This window comes from Tasmannia lanceolata, unplaced genomic scaffold (assembly GCF_043159265.1).
Source record: "Tasmannia lanceolata isolate RefF3 unplaced genomic scaffold, GAP_Taslan_0.1 ptg000003l, whole genome shotgun sequence".
In the NCBI taxonomy this organism is placed as follows: Eukaryota; Viridiplantae; Streptophyta; class Magnoliopsida; order Canellales; family Winteraceae; genus Tasmannia; species Tasmannia lanceolata.
Window position 1 is genome coordinate 60,444,573 of NW_027518680.1, and position 25,872 is coordinate 60,470,444.

The 25,872-nt window shown below is 36.6% G+C and overlaps 2 protein-coding genes across 6 annotated transcripts in view; one reads left to right on the forward strand and one right to left on the reverse strand.

Annotated features, from left to right (window-relative positions):
• LOC143857631 (malonyl-CoA decarboxylase family protein) lies at positions 1-16,853 on the reverse strand. Of its 5 annotated transcripts, none has more exons than XM_077368084.1 (17): positions 16,588-16,853; positions 14,565-14,680; positions 14,341-14,431; positions 14,146-14,269; positions 13,873-14,056; positions 13,421-13,565; positions 13,215-13,305; positions 10,974-11,032; positions 10,825-10,902; positions 9,590-9,673; positions 8,999-9,186; positions 5,915-6,043; positions 5,033-5,105; positions 2,947-3,032; positions 2,738-2,822; positions 1,759-1,827; positions 1-359 (listed from the first exon to the last, which is right to left on the reverse strand). In XM_077368084.1, exons 1-16 carry the CDS (start codon positions 16,663-16,665, stop codon positions 1,810-1,812), a joined length of 1,629 nt encoding a protein of 542 aa, XP_077224199.1. In that variant the 5' UTR covers positions 16,666-16,853; the 3' UTR covers positions 1-359; positions 1,759-1,809. The 5 variants fall into 5 exon arrangements, with proteins under 5 accessions (XP_077224199.1, XP_077224193.1, XP_077224196.1 ...); XM_077368078.1 differs by having other exon boundaries at positions 14,143-14,269; positions 16,588-16,770; XM_077368081.1 differs by having other exon boundaries at positions 1,759-1,842; positions 14,143-14,269; positions 16,588-16,761.
• A 5,054-nt stretch (positions 16,854-21,907) lies between these two features.
• The window catches only part of NRPD1B (nuclear RNA polymerase D1B), a 59,620-nt gene continuing 55,655 nt past the window's right edge, over positions 21,908-25,872 (forward strand). Inside the window, exons 1-2 of the mRNA XM_077368094.1 lie at positions 21,908-22,041; positions 25,397-25,501. Of these exons, the coding sequence (XP_077224209.1) occupies positions 25,418-25,501 (84 nt within the window). The 5' untranslated portion in view covers positions 21,908-22,041; positions 25,397-25,417. The remainder of the gene's footprint in view (positions 22,042-25,396; positions 25,502-25,872) is intronic.

A 25,872-nucleotide genomic window follows, 5' to 3' on the forward strand; every position in this document is an offset into this window, starting at 1 on the left:
TGAGAAAAGAGATATATTATTAAAGGTCTACAAAGTTGAGTGCAAAGCTTATGGACACTCACATAAATGCTAATCATAGACACGCACATAAATGCTACTCAGTATTTGAAATTACATGAAGAGAACTTTCTTGAAGCAGATGATCCAGGTACATATCTGTGACTAGTAGGAGATTTGACCTTTACTGTCAATGTTGGCAGGAAATCACTTCATGTACAAGCCTAGGCAGACGAATTTTAAATGCAATGTAATGGGTTTTAGGGCATCTCAAATCCATACCTAGACAAGGAACTTTATTAAGTAATCTTATGCATCTTTGGGCTTTACCCTTCTCTGATACTGCTGTTGGGTTGGATCCCCTAATAACAGAAGAAAGAAAATAAGTTTAATATGTTAAAATTTAGGGAAATTTTATCGGCATAAACCATGTTTTGATATTTGCACAAACAGATCTTAACTTTTATTATTTAAAGAGCTGTCAGAGGTCATTACCGTTCCCAAAAAGCTCTGACAAGGCAATTAAAAAAGAAAAGATATGCTGCATTTGTGCAATTATAAGAGCATTGCTGTGATGAAAAAATTTCCCTAAAAATTAGTGTCAGACACCATATTACATGAAGAAAGAAAAAGCATGTGATCACAATTTTTAAGTGCTACAGTTAAGTAGATTTTGTCGCTACACAATTTCTTATCTAAGATTGGTATTGAGACAGCCTATTTTATTCCTTTACAATGTAACGATGAGGTTACTATTCATACAACATCAAATTCGTTTTTCTGTCAAAGAATAAAGCATATTGAAATTCATTGCCACTATATTTGTTAAAATAATGATGAGTGAGAATATATCCACTCCTTTCATTCCATAAGCCAGCTTACAGAAATTTTCACTAAAGCATTTAGTAAAGGCCATTTTCATGATATTATTAAGAAGTTGCCAGTAGAGGACATTTCATCCCAATTTAAGGGAAAGTGTTAAAGTGGGCATATATCCCATTACTGTTCTTGTATAACCTATGCGGGTAACTTATGGAAATTCCTGTAAATGCAAGGTAATGGGGAGACTACAATTTAACTAGCTCCCATTTCCCCTCCTTCCTTTCGAGAGACCCATATTACTAAGAAGCCGTAGTACGAGAAGTGCATGAAAAGCCTAATCCCGGCCCACCCACATGACATAGTATGATCCAGACCCTTCATTTAATAGGATCTATCATGGAGACACGAGTGAACTGATTTTCATGAAATGTCTCTGCAAGGGGCCCTCTAATGAAGGATCTGGATCATGTCAACATTATGAGGGTGGGCCCAAGTGAAGCTTGTCTTGCCCTTCTCATGTCAAGAGCTACTCATAATATCATTTCCCTTTCTTTTGTGAGCAAAAACTCTGTTCTTCTTTTCATTATTTTACTATTTCTACACCAGTCATAAAGCCTCCATGTATGTCCAAAACAAAAAACCAATAAATAGTAACCCAATCCATCTATTGTTGATTGACCCCACCCTTGATAACATTGTTTCTCCCTGTACCTCAGCTAACCAATATGAGACTTTTACAAGGAAAAGAACAAGGCTATTTTTTTATTTCTATTGTCTATTTTGTACATGTTTTCCACCATTGTAAAGGTAAACAAACGGTGAAAGAGTCGATAACACAGGTGTTTCGTATGATATACAGATGTAAATTCATGCATGTCAGTGTATGTATGTATGTGGGTGTGCAGTATGTATGTATGTATTTGAAGTAAACAATATTACCAGATAATTCAGCATTGTCTTCCTTGAATCTTCAAACCTTCTATGCTTCCGTCATGTTTCTTCTGACTTCTACAATTTGGATGCCTGTTAGGGATTATTTATGTGAAACATTATATTGGAAGAACACAAAACAAATCTTGGGAAAATAAAATCTACACATCCATAGAAAAATGGAAGTCCTAAAATGTAACAGGGCTGAGCTTCTTAAAAACTGATTTCACTGATCTTTCTTAGTTACAATGAACCCTAATCAGTGCTTATGTAGAACACTTAAACAGTTAAAAGCATGAACATCAAAGGATAATGATATAAAGTTAGAAACAGAAAAGGATAAGAAGAATTCTAATCAAACCTAACTGCTTAATCAAGTTTAATTTAATCCAACAGTGAGATCCAATGATCTCATATACTGTGAGATCTCATAAACTCTAAAAAGCCCTCTCAAAAGTATGTGGATTGAAAATCGACATATGTTTGATTACAAGAAAATGCATCAATACGAAAAGTAGAATATTCCAATCTGATACACACTGTCCAAAGGTTGATCTGCTGATGAGTGTCAGTTGATGACCGTCACTTCCGTAGCCATTTATATTTACTCCGAAGATTAATCTTGGTTCAGATAATTTACTTGAGTAAGAGTTGTCAATAACTGGACAAATAAAGAAAGCTTGTACTACTTGTGAACAGCCCTTTCAGATGGTTCTACAAAAAAGGAAGGTACTTAAACCTTCCAATTTCTGGGAAGTCCGAGGAGAAAGACCCTTATTAACAAAAAAGACATCCCTCAAATGATGGGTTTACAGAAAATCTACCTCGAAACGTGTCGGGAAATCATAATTTTGTAGGAAATTTCAATAAATAAAAATTTCTGTGTGGAGAAATCAACATTTTGTAGAAAATATCAATAAATAAAAATTTCAGTGACCGTCCAGAACAAAGTAAACTCCAAACTATATTTCTTGAAGAGTGAATTTACCTCAAGATAAAAAGGAATGTCACATGAAGCATTGATATGCCCAGTGCTTAAATATGATTGAGCGTTTTCTTCAATCTTGTCCAGCCTGAAAATTATTTCTCTATTTTAAATATTTCTCATTTCATCTAACTCTAGGAAAATTTTAGTGAACAAACCATACATCATATTATTACCAAATAAAAAGAGAAATCATTGGACAAGAAATTTACCTGTAAATATAATTTACCATGATACCTCCGCTTTGACTGAAGCCCTTTTCTGATCGGTTTGCCATCCAGTTTAGTCTCCCAACCATCTATCCATGTTCAATGAGGTAGGGTTAGAAAATAGCAATAAGCTTTTGATGAGTTCAAGAGAAAATTAATTAAACCAGGTAAGCTTTTGATCTTACAGGACAGCTAAAAACTGCAAAAACATTGTAGAAGTAGAAATATGGCAGCAATGATGGGGCTGTTCTCCACGGGGACAAATCCTTTGATAAGTTGTTCCTTAGTTTGGCTACCCTGCTATCGTTCCAAAAAAAAAAAAAAAAAAGTTTGGCTACCCTGCTTGGATAGCATACCCTACCCCCATTGGGCCTGTTCTCAATGTTAGTAGCAAGCCTATCCAAGGATACAATAAACCCCCTACTTGCTAACTCCATGGAGAACAGGCCCAATATGACACATGCTAGCCAACGCCACATATCCTAGCACTCATAGTGACATTAGCTTTTCTTTTAACAACTGGGTGAGAGGACTGTCTCTCTGTTCTTTGATCTTGGCACAAGATCGGTGAGAGCATCAAAACTACAGGAACGTACTGTAATCGAACCATAAAGTCCCAAGGGAGTAAGGTAACCAAAAGAAAGGAGAAAACATGAGGGTGGCATTAATAACTTCTCAACACATCTTACTATGGGGAGCATGAAAACGAGAAATCAAGGGCGAGTTCTTTTCAAGAAGAGGAAACTAATGAAGTACAACCTCACATTGAGGTTATGTTCATGCTGTCATAGGTAATTGTTAGGTTTTTATAGGCTTTGTCTCCTGTAGGCCTGATTTTTTGATGTGTTTTTCCTTTATTTTCCCTTGTATTTTGATGCATGTAGCGACAATTGGTAGCGGGCCCCATTTTTGTGTTCTTCACTCAGGTTTTTTTTTTCTGCGCACCCTTTCAACCAAAAGGGGAAGATGTTCTGAGTTCTGACGAAATTTTGAAGGTATGGAATCAAGAAAAAAGGAACGCTCCTTTTCTTCCCCCTCCAAGAAGGTGGACTTTTCGGGTTTTCTCAAACCAATCATGCGATCAAGGTTTTCTGATTGTTCTTTTTTTTTTGTGGTTTCTTGCACCTACTCCTGAACAAGATTGGTATCAGAGCAGGTTGTGGATAAGCTTTATAGCAAAACTTATTCCCGCAAGTGACGGGGACACAAAGCTCCGTTAAACACAGGAGGATTATCAGTTCTGATCCTAGTAGGACTCTATTAGGGTAGCAATAGGAGGTTATATATGTGTGTAATCAGTTGGTTTCAGAGATTGTTAAGATGTGTTGAGAGAGAAAGAGAGAGTTCTCCACAGATTTTGGGCTGCAATTTTTTTTTTTTCATGTGGCTTTTCTTAGGGATGAGATCATCCATACGAAATTCCCTACAGTAGTTTTCTGCAGGGTATTAATAGATCAGACCCACGGTTGTAATCAACTAGGTTCTGATCTATTTTTTGCTACAGATTTGTACCCTATTGATCTGTTATCAATTACAGGTGAGTTGCTGCATTTTTTCCTGAATTAAATTTATTTATTTCGAAATTCCAGATCTGAGTTAAAAATTGAAACCAAAAGCTACCCAGCAAATTTCGGACCTTATTTTCTATTATATGCATCATCAGGTTACCATATGCAACCCAACTTGTTTGGTGCCATAAAAATTTTACAGACTGCAATCTCCAAATAGTACCCAGCATAACCATTTGTTAGCTTGTCAGTAAAGACTACCAATGAAAAGAGAGGTTTAGTAAAACGCATTATAACACTATAATTTCCACAATTATTTAGGAATGTGATAATTTCTATCATGCATGACATGATACCTTCATTTTACCCACAAGCAGATCATATATGTAAAATAGCTGGATATGCCACAAACTAAATGTGCAAAGGACAGTAAGGGGCTAAATGAAACGAAAATGATAACTAAAATGCATGTCAGAAAAGTACAACAATAACATTTCATCTACTAATTGGCATAGGAATGAAAATAATGTGTGGAAGAATCGGAATGCTTTCATTTTGAAACAAGTTCAGGTAAGACATACTGCTCCATTCTGCAGATGAAAATTTGCAACTGAATCAAGGGCTTTCCCTCGCTTTTTTTCTTGGAGGAGGTACCTACAAAGATTCAGAAAAACTAGGTTGTGATTATTAGATAAAAAGGCATTCATGCTAATATTTGGGAATGTTTTAGAAGCAATCCATAAATGATTCCTTTCATTTTGTTGTATTTAATTTACAACCTGAGATGCTCATTTAGATGCCAAATAAATAATCAATTCTAGACTATGGTGGCTTATCAATGAAAACTCTAGGAATGGCTTAATCGCAAACCCACATAAATTGTTTTTAGGCCTTTCCTATGGGAGCCGATATTCACACTCACTTGTTTTGATATTGGCACCCCACAATCCATAAATGATTCCATTCATTTTGTTGTGTTTAATTTTCAACCTGAGATGTTCATTTGGATATCAAATAAACAATCAATTCTAGAGTATGGTGGCTTATCACCGAAACTCTTTGAATGTCCTGATCACAATTCACAAACCCACATAAGTTGCTTTTAGACCTTTCCTATGGGAACTTATATTCACACACTCTTTTTATATTGGCACCCACTCTTTAATCTTAAGAGTTCTCATATGGGCTTTTGACAACATGTTGAGAATTGTATCAGGATAAAATTTATTGTCTTTGTTTACTTCAGTTTTTCTTTACATGAGACATTGTAATCCACATATTAACTGGGAATACGTCTCAAGCACTCCTGATGAAAACAACAACTAAGTGTAAAAAAAGTATATATCAATAGATTATCTGGGAAGAAATTATATTGGCTGAATCTGCAATCAAAGTAATAACAACTTCAAAGAAAAACTTCGGGTGTCAGCCCCTGATGTTCCTTATTCTAGGCTATCATGTACCTTGCACACAATCGCATTAGAGGAGATTGTAATACAGCTAACAATTTATCAGACTTGGCCCACTCATAGTTTGTTGATGTTAGCAAGTTTAGCATCACTTCCATGCCATTTTTCCCGGATGCAAACTCCCTGCACTTGAGAATATTACCACATACATGAGATTAATTCCCAACACAGTTAAGAAAAAATATTAGTATTGTGTAAGGTTACAGAAATTAAAGTTTCGAACTGTAAGCAGGAAGTCAAAAATTATTGATGCACTGTTTGAGAATTTGCAGAAACACACAGAATTACCAACACATGACAGAAAAATCTATTCATTCAAAAAAAAAAAGCATGACAGAAAAATCAAAAGTTTTTTTTTTAATGGTACAGAAAAATCAAAAGTTATCAAGAAAGTTTTTATGTACTTCTAGAAACAACCTAGGAAGACTGGAAAAGGATATATTTTAAAACGGAGTTGTAATACATATTTAAGCAAAGCAAGCTAGTCTAGTTATTGTTATTATATGATTATTATTCACGCACCTGTCCATCTTGAGGTTTGAAACAATTCCTGCCAATCTGAAGCAAGTCATGCTAGAGCGCCTATGATGGGCCCCATCAGCCTCCAAAAGAATACATAGGCAGAATGGGAAAAAGGGGTTAAATGGGTGTCTTTTTGGACCTTTTTTTATGATGCTATAATGACATCATCAGCAGGGACCTTTAGAATACATGGGCAGAATGGAAAAGGGGGTTAAAGGGGTGTCTTTTTGGACCTTGCTTGATGATCCCACAACGACATCAGCAGTGGGACCTCTTAACATTGTTTGAGCAGAAATTTAAGGGAAAATTCCTTTTACTTTAGCTTATTTTAGGGGATGCCTAGATGGCTTCTAGAAACCCTTATTTTTCAAAATCCGCATTGAAGTATAGTTTGTGTTTGAGACTCGTTGCTATTTTTAGGTGGGTTTTGATTGTAGGAAAAACTTCAGATCAATGGTTAGGATGAACACCAGGTTTAAGAATAGTTTGGAAAGTTATTTCAACTTCTCCTCGCGCTTCAAATGGGTATGGACTTGATTGAGCGTAGGTAACTCCTCCCTTCCAATTACCTGCATCCTAATCATCTCAAACTCTAGGTTGAGTCCTGTGAGGAACTCAAAATACAGGTTTTCTCTACCTTTTTTCTATAGGATACCGCATATCTGTACACATAAGCTCATAGGCATCATAATAGTCAAGCACCTCCCATATAGTCAAAATAAAAGCAAAGTAGCGAGCCAAAGACTTCTCCCCCTATCAATGATGAACGATGTCATGTAGAAATTGATGTATATGTGTGAAACTCTTCACCTGATGTACGGTTAGTGTTGTTTCATCCCATATATCCCTTTAATGTCTTCAGGAATAAAAAACCACTGCTGATATCCGGTTGCATTGAATTGATGAGAAGGCATAATAGTGAGATTCTCAGCTTCCCAGTTCTCACGAACAATGTCAATGGAGGCTGGTTCTTTTGTCTTCCCTGTCAAATATCCAAGTTTGCCCCTTCCTCCAACAAACATCTAAAGGACTGTTACCATTGAAGATAATTAGGTCCATTCAATTTAACAGTTGCCACTGGCACCACATTCTCCAAGAAAATTTTCTCCACAACATATAGGTCTACACCCGTGTTTCAAAACGAGGATGCTGAGCGGAATGCGGCCGAAGAAACTCCTAGTCGACTCGGCACAATACAGCTGCGTACTCGTCGACGCGGTCATAATTCGAGAGAGTCAAAGGAGTTTTTATCGACTTTGTAGGGAAAAATGCGGAACGCAGATGTGGGGCAATGCAGAACGCGGCCAAGGTAAAGGGAGTTGACACGGACACGGGGAGTTTTAAAACTATGGTCTATACGTACCTAAGCTGCAAAAACAAACACAAATATGGATTCAAGGTGGTAAACAAGAGGGAGAAATAATGAGATATCGCCTTCGATCCCTAACAAATCATCACGAGAGCATTTCCATTGCGATTGTTGCAAAAAAATTGAGTCAACAGATTCAATCGTCACCATAGGAAAAATACCCAAAAAGTGATGCAACCACGGTATACAAATAAATAAAAACTATGATTTTTGGTAAGATTCAATCGTCCATCCTTAAATCACCTCAAACATCTTCTAGAAAAGCCCAAAAATCGTCACAAACCAAGATAAAGCAGGTCCTTGGGATTAATATCTAATTCAATCCAATCAAGCCACCATGATCATACTACAGCTGATGTCAACATTAGGGGGTGAAAACAGCACAAGTGTTTCAAAACCCAGCCAAATCAAATCCCAGTAGACTCGGCAATTCATGCCGTGTACTTAGTTGACACGGTCATAACTCGAGGGTCAAAAGAGCTTTAATTGACTCGGCAGGGAAAATGCGAACTTGTGCAAGAACTCTGAAGTTGACTTGGGCGAGTCTACGATTGACACGGAAACAATTGTCAGAACCCTTCCACGTCTCCTCTTGCTTTGAAAAAAAGAGCAATCAATTGATTCTCTTGAGCTCTGATACCAAGTAGGAATCTACAAGAAGATAGAGTTTGTCGGAGAAGAAAAGAAAGAATAATGAGAGAAAAAATTAGGAGGAATAGGGTTTTCGTGATAATGAATGTTTTCCCCCTTTCATCACTTGTTTTATTAATCAGCCAGTAATTAAAAATTAGTCAAAGGAAAAATGTGCCCATAATAAACCCACCAAATATACTCATACATCTAACCAGTAATGAACAGCAACAATTGAAATCCTTTGAGCCTCGATTTTTTTTATTTTTTATTTTTCATTTTTAATGAGATGGTGAATAACACTTAAAGAGTACTGCAAGAAGCTGCATAATAGTCACCAATGGCACGTATTTTAAATTTCCTACATATGAAAAGGAACAAGTAGAGAAAAAGTTTAAGGTTGCATTCATCAAGTTAGGTTCCACCAATCACAAAATAGAAACTAATAAAGTTGCTTTGTATTGATAACAATTACATTGAAATTATATAAGAATTGAGCCAACTATGCATGAACATAATAACATTACATGCTATAGATTCAAGGGGATTAAACTTACATGGATGAGTCTAACAGTGCTTTCTCTTCTTCTGGAAGAAGTATGTTCTCTCTGAAACTACAACTTAATCCCTCTCCTGACAAATTTGTCACGCCTTCAGTCTCTGATTCGGAAAGCTTTGACTGAGATGCTAACTTGGATAGAAGCCATTGCATGTATCCTGGAATTGGGCTGAGTGTTGCAAATGTCTTTGGAGACACATTCCAAGTAAATGTAAGAATGAATGCAAATATGTAATTTTTAGAAAGACGAGGTAAAAATAAATTAAATTTACCATTCAAAAAAAAAGAAAAGAAAGGTGAGGTAAAATATGAATGGACACTAGAGGTAATCATATGCTACACCTTAACATTTTCCACCTATATAGCCATCATTATTGGCGACATTTCAGAAACATTTCTAAAGAGAATCAACAATTCTAATGAGACAAACTACCTACTAATAATCCAGAAAGCTTTTAAAAACAAAATGTATAGCGGATGGATTTCTGAAATGCAGCACATGATGCCTGCCTATCTGATAATATTCAATTTGAAGATATCTGCGACTTTACAGAATTAACAAGTTCTGGCGATTGATAGAAGTACTTACTGAAATATTCGCCATCTCTTTTTTCACCAGATCTATCACACGTTTGATAAGAAACTTTCCAAGGTTGACTCCGGCTAGTCCTGGCTGTCAATTATGGGAATTGGTGAGATCAGAGACTTGTCATATAGAATTAATTCCTTAATGTTTTAAACTCAAAAGACCATCGGCAAAGTTTACAATTACAGTAAGGGAAGAGTTGACAGTTATCACAAAGAATAATAAGAGATCAACACTAAATCAGCATAATGAAAATGCAACACATCCCCTGTGGCGGAATGAAACATGCGATTAACATTAGCCCAGGATAAGTTGAGGAAAACATCCAGAAAGTTTTTTTTTAAAAAAAACAAACAATGCAACCTTTTTTCTGGATTCAAAACATTAAAAAAAATTTCAATGACCATCTCTTTGACAAATACAAGAAAATAGCCCTAAAAATGACATGGTAAATACGATAGAGTTAAAGCAATATCTAGTCAGCTAGCATTGGTTCAACACAATGGACATCAGAAAACACTCAACTATCTGTGCATGATCACAAAGACGCACACAAACTCAGTTGAATTTCAAGACAATAAGAATCCCCATCCACTTGCTACCCGAGGAAACAGATAGTTCCACAAGCAAAGCTATGATGCAATCATACCTGGGCCAAACACATATAGTCACCCAAATCTTGGCACCTTAAAGGCCCTTTGCATGATAGCTTATCAGAAACTTATGCTGCACGGTTTCTATTTGAAACCGAGAGACAAGTTTCCCCAATAAGATTTCATTTATCACTCACTAAGGCAGTGAGTGACCTATTGCGAAGTTACACAAAACAATCATAGCCATTGGACCATATAAGCAACCGTAAAATCTAAATCGATTCTTCTATCAAGTACAGTTGCTAACATCAGCTGTACTAACAAGACGTGCTTGGAACCTGAAAGTCATGTTAAAATGGCTTCAGAAGTTCTTCAAATGAATTAACTCGGTCCACTAATAATAAAGTCGTAACTTAAGTATTAGAAAAGAATACGATGTTCCTAATCTACCCCTATCTAATGTTATGTCCAAGTCGGCCTTATATAATGCACATGCATATAATGTTTTTTTTTTTTCAAATGAAAGGGTGAAGTGGTTTTTTTTTTTTTTAAATGTAAAAAAAAAATTAAGGTGGTTGCCCATGCTTATAATGGTATACAAATAATAGACCGCTGATAGCACCAAAAGTGCATTGTGAAGCTTACTTGAGTTGATGATATAGAGTAAAACAAAGCACATGTTGCTTCACATTCTGGTGTCGGGGGATCATCCCATAAAACTTCCTGATTCCAAAAAGAAAATGTAAGCAATAAATAGCTAAAGAAAAGCATAGACTAGTGATGGTGTTAAATACCTGTATTGTCTGAGCCACATTCTTCATCAGTGCAACTTCAATAAAGATAAGGGGTTCCCCTGAAGAAATATAACCTAGCAAGTTAGTCTAAGCATCTAAGCTTATCATACAGCAACATGGATTTATCTTCTCAAAATGAAAGATGAAGTTCCTCATGCATGTAAACCTTTATAATAAGAAGGTCCAATTATCCAAATACAGTCACAATACTAATGTCAAACTCCCTCATTCTAACAATGGTAACGACCCATTTCAAGACTGTTTCAGAGCTACTAGCAAGGAAAATAAATTGAATCAATATTCCCTTTTATATCAATTACGTAAGAGTTAGACCCTTCTGAATCAGCATAAAAACCAGGTGCATTCATTTTCAAACATCATATGTGTACATCCATATGCATATATGGGACCATGGCCCACCAAAGGGACCACACGATCAATATGAGTATGGGTTTCTTTTATTTGAGCTTTAGGGGCTTAAGAATTTAAGTGATTTACTTTTACAACCCTAGAGTGAATAAGGGTATTTATTTTATTTTTTCCTGTTTCATTAAATTAGGCATATGAAAGTGAAAAGAGGGCTTACGAATTTTATAATATTGTGTTTTGTCTTTTTTAATAGAACTTGGTTCTTTGCTTAGGGTTTTCAGTCTCCAAGAGCTTTGACTTGGATTGAAACCTATTGGTGCTGGATTTTTTATATATTAAATTCTGGTAAGACCTTTTTAACTCTTCTCTCTATTATTTAGGTGTTTATTTGCAGTTTTTTGGAATTATTCTTGCTTAAATCTTATAGTTCTGCCCAAGATGTGTGCTCATATGGTTTTGGGGTTGTTTTCCATGCTCTAGAACTCTTTAGTGTAGATTACATCAGATCTGTAATTTTGGACAGTTTGGCCATCATCTTGGGCTGCTTAGAGTGTGAAATCTTTGACGAAATTGCATCAGTTGGCATCAGAGCCTATGTTTGGTTTAGAATTAGCTCAAATTAAACTCTCATTGCTGATAGAAGAGTTCCTGGGAGAGGTGTTCAGAAAAACCCTGCAGTAGGAAAGAGATGAAGAAATTAAAGGTCTACAGAGCAAGTTCAGTAATAACTTACGCAGCAACTTTGTCACTACGATGCACAGGAACGTAATGATAACAGTTGTGCCCGGAGGATCTGGATTTTAACCCTTTCTTTGGCCATGCTTCATATGTTGAGCAGGATGAGTGACAAAAAATCCCAAATTTGCTCATTACGTGGAAAGGGGCTTTAGGGAATTTGATATGAAGCTTGATTTTGCAAATTTTGAAGGGAGGCTGCAACCAGAAGATTTTATTCACTAGTTGAACATTGTGAAACGACTTTTCAGTCGTAAGGATGGGTTGGATCATAAAAAGGTGAAGATTGTGGCCATTAAGTTAAGGAAGAATGTGCAGGCATCGTGGGAATAGCTCAAGGCAAGATGAAAATGCATGGGAAAGACAAAGATAACATCATGGGAAAAGACGTAGATGAATTTACAGGAAAATTTTCTTCTGAAACAATTGCTTGCAACACTTATATCAAAAGATGAAGAATTTGAGGCAAGGAGAGAGTAGCATGTATGAGTGAGCGGATGAATTTTATCTTCTACTAATACAAAATACGAAGTGACATAACGGAAAGAGAAAAGGAGATTTGTGGCACATTATGTGGAGGGGCTACGTGTTAGTATACAGAATGTAGCGACTCTCCATCCATATTGGTCATTAGATGATGCCTACAATGAAGCGATCTAGATAGAAAAACAAGAAAACAGGACAACAACATGATGAAGTAACCATGTGTGAACAGCATGGGGAGAAACATCAATTGTGAGCAGCAAACTCAAGGTTGTCTGGGCATAAATAGAGGCTCAGATCATTCATGATATAATGTAAGTTATGGTTGATAAACATATTAGCATTTAATAGCCATCTTCTGAAATAAAGCTTCCAACAAATTCATCCATGCCTCTTCAGGAGTAAAATACAAGAATTTGAGAGAGGTCTAATTCAAGCTTCTGCTTTGGTTTTTTAATCAAAATGGAGATACCTCAAGGTGAAAGGCAATCAAGTTGGAACTACTAAACATAAGAAACAGAATAGTTCCAAGGGAAATCACTTGAATTATTGCAGCAAATCTTAGTTCAATATTCTGCAAGTACATCATTGATAAATGAGTGCAAGAACTAGCATTACTCTACAAATATGTTAGCAGAAGCAGGAATTGCTAACCAGGTATCGCTGGATGCAGATATCCAAAGCAACGGCGACCTACGCCCAACCTTCTCTTCAAATCTAGAAGACTGCTAATCGGATGGACAGCCTGAGCAAAACAAATAAATAAATACACAAACAAACAAAAAATTTATATAAATAATAAATCATGTTACACAATATAATTCAAGGAAGTAGTGATGGGAAATGGTAGACGACCTCACCTCATATGCTACAATTTTCTCCAGCAAAGATGCAGAATCATCCCATGTAATACAGTGAAGCTCCAAATTGGCTGGACTAAGCCAAGTAATAAGCTTTTCCTTCAAATACGAGTCCAATGCGCGCAAAGATGAAATATTTTGTTCACTGTATACATATATAATATAAGAAATGATGCCATAAGAAAACAGTTATGAACATTTAAGGCTTGGAATATACAAACTAGTGAGGTGCTTAAGTTAGTAATCTTCAAAATTATACGCAGAATAAGTGACATATACTTCGAAAGGCTCAATAATTTAACAATTTAGATAAGTTTTGTTGATGGTTACTTAAGAATAGCGCAAAACAACTGATAGACACTTGACATGTATAACTTACCCAATTAAGTTGTTTGTGAGCTAAAATAGTATACAACTGAAAGAAAAGCTTAGAAGATGGATTAGGACCTTACGCAAGTGTAGAAAGAATATCGGCTCGAAGGATGGACAAGAACTTCAATCCACCAGGATATGCATTGAGTTGTTCAAACAGAACCTCATACATAGGCATGAGAGCATGTCGGAGATTTCGCTCAGTCCTATAAAATGTAGAGAGCAAGCCTTCCTCTTCAAGGCCAGATTTTTTAGCCTTTTCACCTGAAACATAATATTTTCATTAATAACCACCTTAAAGAAGATAATATGGAATTTTGAGCAGAGTTAAAATCATTAAATGAAATTACCACCAGGAAGCTCGAGACTAAGATACTGCTGCATCAGTTCACGAACTCGTGTCCTATCAACATCGTACTCTTTGGCGAGTATAAGTAGTAGTTTCCGACGGTTGTCATGAGAAAGACTAAAATAACCCTGTGTCATTAATTGATTAGAATAACTATGATGGAAAATCCCATGCAAAATCATCAACAATCAATTAATACCTGTGAAAAAACATTGAGGGTAGTATCTACTGATTCTTTGTTATTCGTTAAGATAGCTGTATGCATTGCCTCCTGAACGAGCCTCACTATCCTGAGAAAGAACTATTTTAGGAAGATTTTCTCTTTCATACTCCTTTTGTGGATATCTTCGAATTTAAGATGGAAATAAGGGAGCTTAACAGGTCAGTCAAAGTTAATACATAAAATTGTCAATGAAGACGTACCTCTCTTGATCGATTGAGGAGTTGGGTTTCTGAAAAGATGGCATTCCATCTCCCATTGCTTCACCCTGTTCAAACTGTTGGGTGCTTGGTTTATTTTCACTCTGACAGGCTTCATTCTGCACAAAATGTAAAAACCAAAAATATAAAAGGCTCAAAAGAATGCAAAAACCGTTGAGAACTAGTCAATCAAAAAGAAGCAATGGGAGATGGAACTAGTTGAGGACTGTTGGAACTAGTTGGGAGATGTAAACTAGTCAATCAAAACCGTTGAGAACTGTTGAGGGCCCAAAAATTGCCTTTTACTATTGAGAACCAGTCAATCAAAAAAAAGAATGCAAAACTGTTTACATTTGATGGCAGCACGAATTTACTTTGGAGTCATAGTTACCCGAGTGGGAAACAAATTCGGGAAGCGAAACATGAAACGGAGATAGGAAATGCAGGAAAAAATAGAGGGGAAACGTTCTCATGTGTTTCCCGTGCATTTCAGAAACGTTCTACCAATTTTTTTTTATCACATTTTCGAAACATGTTTTAGGGGAAATGAATTTCCCACCCGCCCAGTTTTCGGCTATTATGGTTTGAATTACACACTATTGATGAACTTCCCATAACTTCTCATGAAATATATATATATATATATATATATATATATATATATATATATATATAATAAATAACAAATGTGATTGTCTCTGGGACACCACAGTGAATGCGGATGGCTTCATTGGTCATTCCCACCGTATGTTCAGTAGGGTGATCGGGACCATCCATTTGAGGGTCCATACTGTAAGTGAGCCATGGAATGAAAATCATTTCCACTGTAAAATTTATAATCCAAATCAACAACTCGTGTCTGAAGAAGTCTGTTGGTACAGATGTCATATGAGATGTGAAAGCGATTTCCGACTTTGCATGTTTAACGCATATCTCTGATCATTTTTGTTCATATAAAGTACTAATGGACACCACCAATCAGACACTTAAGGGGCCGTTTGGATACGCGTATTTTAGAATCCAGGTTTTCAGCTTGAAAACAGTGTAAAAGAGGGTTCATGATCAAGCTGCTGTATGCTGTCCTGACAGCGTTTCTTGGATTTTAAGCGAGAAATTCAGGTTTTAAAAATCTCTCCCGCATCCTAAGATTTCTAAAACCTGGAAATATGGGAGGATATGCTACTCTCTTGCTGGTGGGAAGAAGGGCGAGAAGTCAAAAACGACGGCTGGTCCGCTTCTTCTCTTGTCTCTTAGCTACAATTTTGAAGAAATCCCCAATTCTAAAATCCGCGTATCCAAACGGCCCCTTAAGCGTATTTTAGAATCCAGGTTTTTTGTTTGAAAACAGTGTAAAAGAGGGTTCATGATCAAGCTGCTGTATGCTGTCCTCACAGCGTTTCTTGGATTTTAAGAGAGAAATTCAGGTTTTAAAAATCTCTCCCGCATCCTGAGATTTCTAAAAGCTGGAAATATGTGAGGATCTGCTAATCTCTTGTCTTGCTGACGGAAAGAAGGGTGAGAAGTAAAAAATGATGGCTGGTCCGCTTCTTCTCCTCTCTTAGCTACAATCCGCGTCGCCCCTTAGGATCAACCAATGGGCGTAATTTTACCCCATAAGAGGCATGAATTCAAGGTCCAATGTACAGTTACGTGTACTTATGGTGGTGATGGAGATGAACCCATCTCTGATAATTATATCTGATCATAAATACAGCTTTAGAACTATAACAGATTGAATTCCCATGATTTTTCTATACAGATAAGATACAAACCCAAATAATGATATTTGCACCCCTTTGATTTCCACTAAACTCTTTCAAAACCCATAAAAAGAAAGAAGTATAAATGAATTCAATCCCTCAACCCCACAAAGTTCTATGGAAACAAAAGAAAAGATGATAAGATTATAAGAAATTGGACCGTTTGTATGATGAAACGCTGTTCAGAAACCCACCAAATTAAACATCCAAAGCAGAAAACAATTACAAAGAGAGAGAAAATTAGGAGAGAAAAAAAGGTTTCTTACCGGAGGAACGGGGAGCTTTATTCCTTCAGCACTTCTCATTCTCGTTCTCATCAAAATCGCCAAACCCTTTCTGTTCATTCTCACACATCCTATAATTTAGAGCCTTCTGCATTCCGCATAATCCAAGGCTTCGATGGGGTTTTCACAGGGACTAAACAGAAGAAGACGTTGATTCTCGAAATAATATCTGTACCTCTAATATTGATAATGGCACTCCTGGCTTTTTAACTACCCAGTATTGATAATGGCACTCCTCGCTTGTATTGCTCCACTGTGACCTGGTGGTCCAAATCAAGGAAAAAGCCTCTCTACAAAGCAGGGGTAAGACTGCGTACATCTGGCCCTCCTCACACCCCGCAATTGCAGGAGACTCATGCACTGGGCCGCCCTTTTTTAAGGTTAATTTGAAAATTTTACCAATTTTTAACATATAATTGTTGGGATGGGGGTTTAGTTGCGACGGTTCAGTTCCAACTTTCTCACTCCGCCCAAACAAACCGAACAATGATTTTTCGTTGGGCCAGTCATGATGCCATGTACATGCTTGAGTGAGCGCCAATGGACCATATTATAATCAGGTTATCACATGATAGAACTTGACTTTTCTCTGAATCGACACAATTATACCTAAAACTTGACTTTTCTCTGAATTTCAAGGCCTTCAACCTTACTCTGATACCGGATATTATTTAAAAAATTAACTTTCATGATCCCTTCAGATATTGGGCATTGGAAAATAAAGAAAATTCGAATTTAATGAGATGGGTTAGAAGTACTTTCTGCCATGATTGTTCCTCCTCCCCACGTAATCGGATGATGCTTCAAGCTTTTCCGAACACAAGAGCGATTCAAAAAATGCCCCTTGACATTCTCTTCCTTCTCCACAACACTAGGCTAATGGGAAACCTCTCTCAAAATGAGCTCTCTCTCTATCAAAGGAACTCGATTGCGGTGATGTGAGGAAGTGGGACCAAGAGTCTCTTAAATAAACAAAAAGCTCCCGTAAAACTTTTAAAAAAAAATGCAAATTCGTTTGGATCTTTAGGCACGATTTTAGCAATAGTTATTCGAGCCAACTTGCCTTCCAAAATATTTCCAAAGTTAATGGGTCACCTAATTCATAGAAAGGTTGCTAAAATGCAAGGCCACGCATGTTTTAGTAACTCTAAAATTTAGAAACTCTAGTTTCCATAACGAGTTTTAGGGAACTCCAAAACTAGAAACATCTAACAAAACCAAGCTCTTATGGTTCCAAAAACTCAAGGATTTGATTGAGTCGGCGAATCAATCTCCCGCTCCTCAACACACTCCTCGACACAAGGACTAAGGGGAGGTGAATTGTCGATTCATTTCTAATTGCATTCGCCAGTCCAATGAGTTTGAGATCTCCATATTTTCTTTTTGTCGAGCTAGAATTATAATTAAACTCAGTGTGAAAGATCAAGAAATTTTTTCTACTTTCACGTAAACATAATTTTTGCGTGCGTTTTGTTCGGACTGTATTTGGGTTTTGTACACTTGCTCCATTGTTCATGAAGATACATAAAGTATATTTCTTTTTATTTTACTTTTTACTATCGTTTTTTTTACGAAGTTATGGAAGTGTGTATTTCCACCCATGAATCATTTTTAGCTATATATGTATTTTGTCTGTGTGTTTTTCATAGGTTTGCTTGAAGTTGCGAGCTGGAATGTTTTGTGTGATAAAATCACTGAAAATGCAAGTGACAGTGATCATCTTATTGATACCGTTAATGCTCTGTTTGGTTCTCTTATTTTGAGGGAAATAGCAGCGTATGTAATTCTAGTAATTCGCCGTAACTCGCCCGAGTGTGTTTGGTTGGAAATTTAAGCAAAATGGGGTGTTTGACCGCCGTGGATTTCGGTCGCTTGTCGGTGACGTGGTAGCCTCAAAACTCGCCGGAGAAATTTCACCAATTCGAAAAAATAAGGGGAGAAATTCTCGGCAAATAATTTGGGAAATGTTATCAGCACTACTGTATTTTGATGAGGGCACTCTCACTTTATTAAAAGTACGGTGTGGCCCACATCGTAGGATGATCCAAACCGTCCATTAGATGGACCACAGCCTAAATAGATTATACGCCAAAAGTTATTTATATAGGTTGATCCTAACCCTCCGATCTATAGAGGGTTAGGATCAACCCTCTAGCATTCAGATGAGAGGGTTAGGATCAACCTATGGAAATGAATTTTGGGGCACAACCTATTTAGGCTGTAGCCCATCTAATAGACAGTTTGGATCATCCGCGGGCCATACCGTACTTTTCATAAACGAGAGTGCCCCCATCAAAATACAAATACGGTAGTGTTGATAGCATTTTCTTTTAATTTTTCTGTAATTATCATAAGTTTATAACTTTCATGAGTAGTTTTGTTTGTTAATTGTCATATTTTGTTTGTAATTTTCCTTCTTTATTACCATTTTTCGGTCATTTTTCATTTAAAACTTACCACACACCTATAGCAAGTCTAATAAACGTAATGATTACTTATTTTTTTTCTATATTTTTGCTAGCCACCTTTTTCACCCATTTACTTCTTCGAATCTTTGCATAAGGACGGGCCACAGGCCGAGCAAGTGGAATTGGCGAAGGTCGCTAGCAAATTCCTGTAAAAAGAAAAAAGGGATATGTTATCAGCACTACTGTATTTTGATGTATTTTGATGAGGGCACTCTTACTTTATTAAAAGTACGGTATGGACCGCACCATAGGATGATCCAAACCGTCCATTAGATGGGCCACAACCCATGTAGGTTTTGCCCCAAAAATCATTTCCATAAGTTGATCCTAACCCTCCGATCTGAATGTTAGAGGGTTGATCCTAACCCTCTATGGATTGGACGGTTAGGATCAACCTATGGAAATAATTTTTGGAGCACAACCTATTTAGGTTGTGGCCCATCTAATGGACGGTTTGGATCATCCAATGGTGCGGGCCATACTATACTTTTAATAAAGTGAGAGTGCCCTCATCAAAATACAATAGTGCCAATAACATTTTCCAAAAAAAATCTCCCAAACCAACCAAACACCTTACGGGAGATTTGCTCTCAATCTCCTCTTTGACTGATTCCCTCTTGATTTACTTTCAATCTCCCTTTGACTTCTGCTTCTCCAAATCCTCCCTACATCTACCGGCATCCAAACAGAGCATAAGGGAAAACTACTAGAAACCCCCTAGATAAAAACATAGATACACGTATCGCCCCAAAATTTTATTAATTACCAATCACCCCATAAATAGATTCCAATTCTGCCTACTACCCATTTTACCTTTCTCATGTCACCTTAGAAATCCGTATAATCTCTTCATCCATTAATCTCTCTCTCTCTCTCTCTTAATTGAGAAATTTTAGCAGCCAAAAAATACAGCAGGCCCACATTATTTTGGTGATCCAAGCCATTCATTTGTTGATCCCTGATGTGGATAGGAAGTGCCCAGAATATCTCCTCCGTAGGATGATCCTAACCCTCCGATTTGTTTAGGTTTAAAATGGGGATTGGAGGGTTAGGATCATCTAATGGAGGTCATTTTCTGAGAACATCCTCTCCACGTCAGGGACCAACAAATGAATGGCTTGGATCACCCAAATAATGTGGGCCCGTATATTTTGGTCTGCACATGCATGCACACTCATTCCATATAATTTCTCTAATAGAGAGAGAGAGAGAGAGAGAGATAGTTCAAACGATTAATGGATGGAGAGATTTTAGGGTTTTGTAAGAGTGATATAAGGGTAAAAGGCAAAATTAATATCTATTTATGGCCCTATCGGTAATTAAGAAAATTTTGGGGTGATTTGTGTAGATAAGTTTTTATGTATGAGGTTTTCAGTAGTTTTCCCTAAAATTAATCCATGTGATTTAGTCCCTAAAAACACCTCGGGCATGTTTGGCAACTGTGAATTTTTTTACCAGAATTTTTTACCTTGGAAAATATTTTTTCCAAAGTTGGATAGCCCCATTTCCATGTAAAAATTAGTTTTTGGGAAAAGTTTTAGCTGAGATAATTTTTACTTTAAAAATGCATTAACAAACCTAGGAAAATAATTTCCAAGGATTTTTTTAAAGGATCGAAAATATGCCCATTGTATTTAAGAAGTGTGGATAAATGTGATTCTTACCAAAATTCGACCTTTCGGTAAGAATCACACTTATCCTTTATCAATAATAAATAGGTGTTCAACATTGGATAATTCTTATCTTTAGAATACACATCTTCCAGGACAAACCCTCCACATAGTAGGATGATTCCTTTAGTAGGACTAGCTTGTGGTGGACCCCACCTAAGATACGGATTTTAGGAAAATGACAGCTCTCGGCGGGAGAAAAGAGAAGGTAAATGATATATTTGCCAATTTTACTTCTCCAGACCACCCCCTGCAGTGTAAAAGACTAGTCGTAAACACACTAGATGGGGCTGGCCGAGGAAGGAAATGTGGGAGAATGAATATACAAAAACAAAATTTGAGACTACAGAGGTGGTTAGTGAGGGTAATTTGGTCATTTCACTGGAAAGCGTTTCGAAACCGCATTTTAATCAAAACAGTACGGTAAGGAAGAGGATAAAAAGAAACAGGGTCACGCGAGTACGCGACTCACACCAACCTTGTGGTGGGCCCCACCGAGGATGGGCATTTTAGTAAAATGAAGCTTCAAGGCATCTTGGGAGAAAAAAGAACGTAAATGATATATTTGTCCCTTTTCTTCCTCGGACCACCCCTTTTAGTAAGAAAAGTAGTCATAAATACACTAATTGGGGCTGGAAAGAAGAAAGGGGGCGAATAAATCACTTCCTAAAAAGAAGTGCGGCTACAGCACGCTGGCCAGGGAGGGTAATTTGGTCATTTCAATGGGAAGAATTTCAAAACTGCATTTTGATCTTGGGTCATGATAAATTCGCACCCCCTGTGGGATAATTCGCACCACGTTAAAGTGAATCTATCCTAATGTTGGTGCGAATTTACCACCGCCCTTGATTAAAACAGGACCCTTCGCATCCCTGCTTGTAGACCGAGGATGGGCATTTTAGGAAAATCACATCTTCTAAAACCCAGCGGTCGGTAGGAAAAGGAAGCGATATTACATATTTGACCCTTTTTCGTCCACAGATCACCCCCTTGAGATTAAAATAGTAATCACAAATACACTGGATGGGGCTGTCCGAGGGAAGAAAAAAGGGGCAAATATGTCACTTCCCAAAAAAATTCATCGACCCTCGAAGTCTCCAACACTGTCAAGTGAGGGTAATTTAGTCATTTCACATAGAAGCATCCCAAAACCACATTTTAATCAAAATAATAGTACCATCCTTCCCTATTCTCTACCCCTCTCTCTCAGTTCTCTCCCTTCTCTTCCCTTTCTGTTTGTAAAATCCCTTTTTGTTTTTAGCGAAGAGAAGAGAATCCGAAGCTACGATTTTCAGCAGGTTTTCATAATCCTCTCTTTTCCCATTTTATCTCTTCTTTTTTTTCCTTTTTTTTCTTCTTCTTTTTCCATGAATGTACTTGTTTTCATTTTCTTCTTTTGTTACATTTTTATTTTTTTTATTTTTAAACTTCTTTGCTAGAATTAGGGTTTTATCTTCACATTTACTGCTCTAATTTAGAGTGTTAGGGTTTCTTGAGTGCGTGAAGTTGAAATCAGAAGAAATTTCTCTTCTGGTTCGTTCAATATCTTTGCATGTCGCTTACTACATTTTCTCTTACAGAGTAAAATAGCTGTAAATGCTGTTTTTTTGAAGCGAGGGTTTTATTTTTTTCATTTCGTATACATGTCAGTTACTGCATTTCCTCCTACAGAGTAAAATAGTTGTAAATGCTGTTTGTTGCTGCTAGGGTTTTATGTTTTACATTAATTTGTGAAATGGAGAAATGTTATGCTGTTTTTTGATTCTAGGGTTTTATTTTTTACATTAATTTGTGAAATGGAGAAACGTTACGCTGTTTTTTGATCTTAGGGTTTTATTTTTTATATTAATTTGTGAAATGGAGAAATGTAATTTCATTTCATACGCACGCCGCTTACTGTATTTCCACCTACTGAGTAAAATAGATCTATATTTTGTTTGTTGATGCTAGGGTTTTATTTTTTACATTAATTTGTGAAATGGAGAGATGGGATTTCATTTCATATATGCGTATGTTACTGCATTTCCACCTACAGAGTAAAATAGAGGTGCATGCTATTTGTTGATGCTAGGGTTTTATTTTTTACGTTAATTTGTGGAATAGAGACATGCGATTTCATTTCATATACGCGTATGTTACTGCATTTCCACTTACAGAGTAAAATAGAGGTGCATGCTATTTGTTGATGCTAGGGTTTTATTTTTTACGTTAATGTGTGGAATGGAGAAATGCGATTTCATTTCATGTACATATCACTTACCGCATTTCCACCTACAGAGTAAAATAAATGCAAATGCTCGTCTGCTATTTGTTTATGCTAGGGTTTTATTTTTACAATTTGTGGAATGGAGAAATGGGATTTCATTTCATAGAGGATGTGGACAGAAGAAATCTTGCTATTATTTTTTTTTTTTGTATGCTTTTCTGTGCCCGGAAGGAATGGTAATTTATATAAATGGCGTGAAGTAGATGTAAATGTTCATGCATCCCTTGGTCGTTTTTGTCCATTTGATGTGAAGAGGGAGGAGACTCTACCAATCATTCTTTGGAAGAACCTGTTTGTCATTTTTTCTTCTCTAAATGCTCATACATTTTTCATTTTTATGTACAAATGAGAGCAGGTGCATTTGTAAATGCGAGTACATTTCACAGCTGTTTTCTGAAGTTATGGGGTTATGTGACATTAATTAATAAGGAACCTGGTACTGTAGTTCCGTTTTGAACAGGATTTCTCGGGGAACTTCAGTTTTTCGCAAAGGGTCCTTGTTAGATTAGGAGGATTTATGTGAGATTAGGAGGATTTTCGTCACCATTGTGAAATTTTCCTTTACTCATATTTAATGTGAATGAAATTCCAGGGCTGATATACTTGCTAACTATGGGGTGTTATGTATGGATTTAATGGAATGGCATGAGATGCCATCTTTGTAGTTTGCTTTTGTTTTTGTTTTTGCCCTTTTGGTGACTCCACTCGTGTTGCTCCTTTCTACTAATAAAATTTACTTTTTCGAAAAATGCTCTCCTAGTCCCGAGTGATGATATAAGTCAAGCCGCCGAGGATATTACTACGACCGGCAGAAACTCTATTACTATGACCAGTGGAAACTCTGGAGTTTAAGTCTTTATAGCTTTGCCAAATGGCCAAAGGAAATTGGATTTTGAAAGGAAATATATCTTTTGCTACCAACTGGATGACCAATCAAAATCAAAAGTCGCTGACTTTAGAGATGTAGGCAAAGCACAAAATATTTTTGAACAAGTCAAAGAATAAATAGCAAGTTTGACTTGACCAAGGACAATGGATGAAGAAATGCTCTGGAGTCTCCTCCCTGAGTCCGTAGAACTTGCATTCATTCATCTCACAATTATGCTTTTTTAGCTATTGGTTACCAATGAGAATTTTTCCTTGCTGTGCTAACCAAAGGAAGGCAACAATATGCGTAGACAAATCAAAATCACGTATGCAAGGGAGAATAGGGATATTGTCACTATTTGGGGACAAAGTGTGGAAAGACATAACCTTAAAATGGCCATGCTGATCAGGTTTCTACACAATTTCGTTATGTGGGCCCATTGAAGACAAATACATACTAATTGCAAGCAACCGAAATTATTTCGAAGCTCTCAAGGATATACCTTCCCTCAAAATTGGAGTGTGAATACTCGAGTCCGACATATTAGAGAGTCGAAAGATACGTACAATATGTTTGGTAACTAGCATAAATTATTTTAGCACACAAGTCATAAAATTCATAAAATAATCCCCACCACCATTTGGCTACGATATCATTTTGACAATAAGTTGTATTAGTCAATGTACCGGTTTTGATAGTAAGTTCTGTAAGAGTTCAGTAGTTGGTTGAAGTCCTTTTTTCCCTGTTCCAAAGTTTTGAATTGCATGGTTGCTAGTATGTCTCATCGATATTCTTGTTTCTCCTTTGACCTTCTCTGTTGAATTCTTCTATCATGGAATTCTCGTGTCTTCATTATTGTTGACACGATATGCTTTCATATGGTTTGGTTCTGCTTAAGATTCCAAGCCTACTGGAAAGCATTTTTTGGTGACCTTGCTTTGTTGACTCAATTTTTAGCATATCCATGCTTTGTCTCGTTAAGATCTTTTGGACTTAAAAAATATCATGTCTGAGTTGACTCACCTTGGTCTCTAGGCAAGAAATGAGGTCAACTATCAAATGAGTCAGAAAAATGTTATAAGATTCATATTAACTGCTCAAAATTTGAATTTTTAAACATTTGTATTAGGTGATCGAGCCAGAACACATTTAAGCATTGATTTCAATTACTTATGCAATGTATCTTTTCAGAAAATAGCGTTTCCTGTGCTTAATTCTTGCCATGCTTATTGACATTCGATCATAATATCTGGCTCTTTTTGATGTTAGCATGAGCTCCATGCAGAAATTATCAATCCATTTGGTTGGTTATTTGTATTTGTTTGTATTTATGACATTAAGAGGAAATGCTCTTCTAGTAACCATGGATGAATATTTTACTTGTTTTCTTTCACATATCTTTGTCATTTAGAAATCAATATTTCATGATTTTTTTTATTTATATTTTTTGCTTGATCAATGTGTTGGCTACTTGGCTTTATATGCTAGCGCTTAATTAACGTTCTTGCTGATGATGCAGTTGTGAGAATAGTTAAAAGAGATGGAGGAGAGCGTCTTATCTCCCCTCATTACAGAAGGGAGAATATTTAATATCAGATTTGGTCTATGTACCTTTGAGGAAATTGTGAGTGTACTTTGGATTTTACTTTCCAATTGTGTAATCCTATAAATTTCTTTCAATTGTGGTTACCTTCTGTAGTCTTATTGTTAATCCTCCATAGAGGAGATGGCGTGCAAAAGTTGTTTTGTTTAGTCACCTTTGAAGCTTCTAGCATAGTCGATTTCCAGAAGGTTGTTACCGCCACCATGATCTATATCTTTTTAATCATTGCATTTTGGTCTTGTGCTTTTGTATTCACATACATGCTCTTGCGATTGAAGAATATTTTAACTGAAAGAGATTTACAATCTTCATAATGTCCAATACTAGCTACCTTAAAATCTGCTTCAAGATTTGCAAGATATGTCCAATCAAGCTTGATTGATGATTAAAAA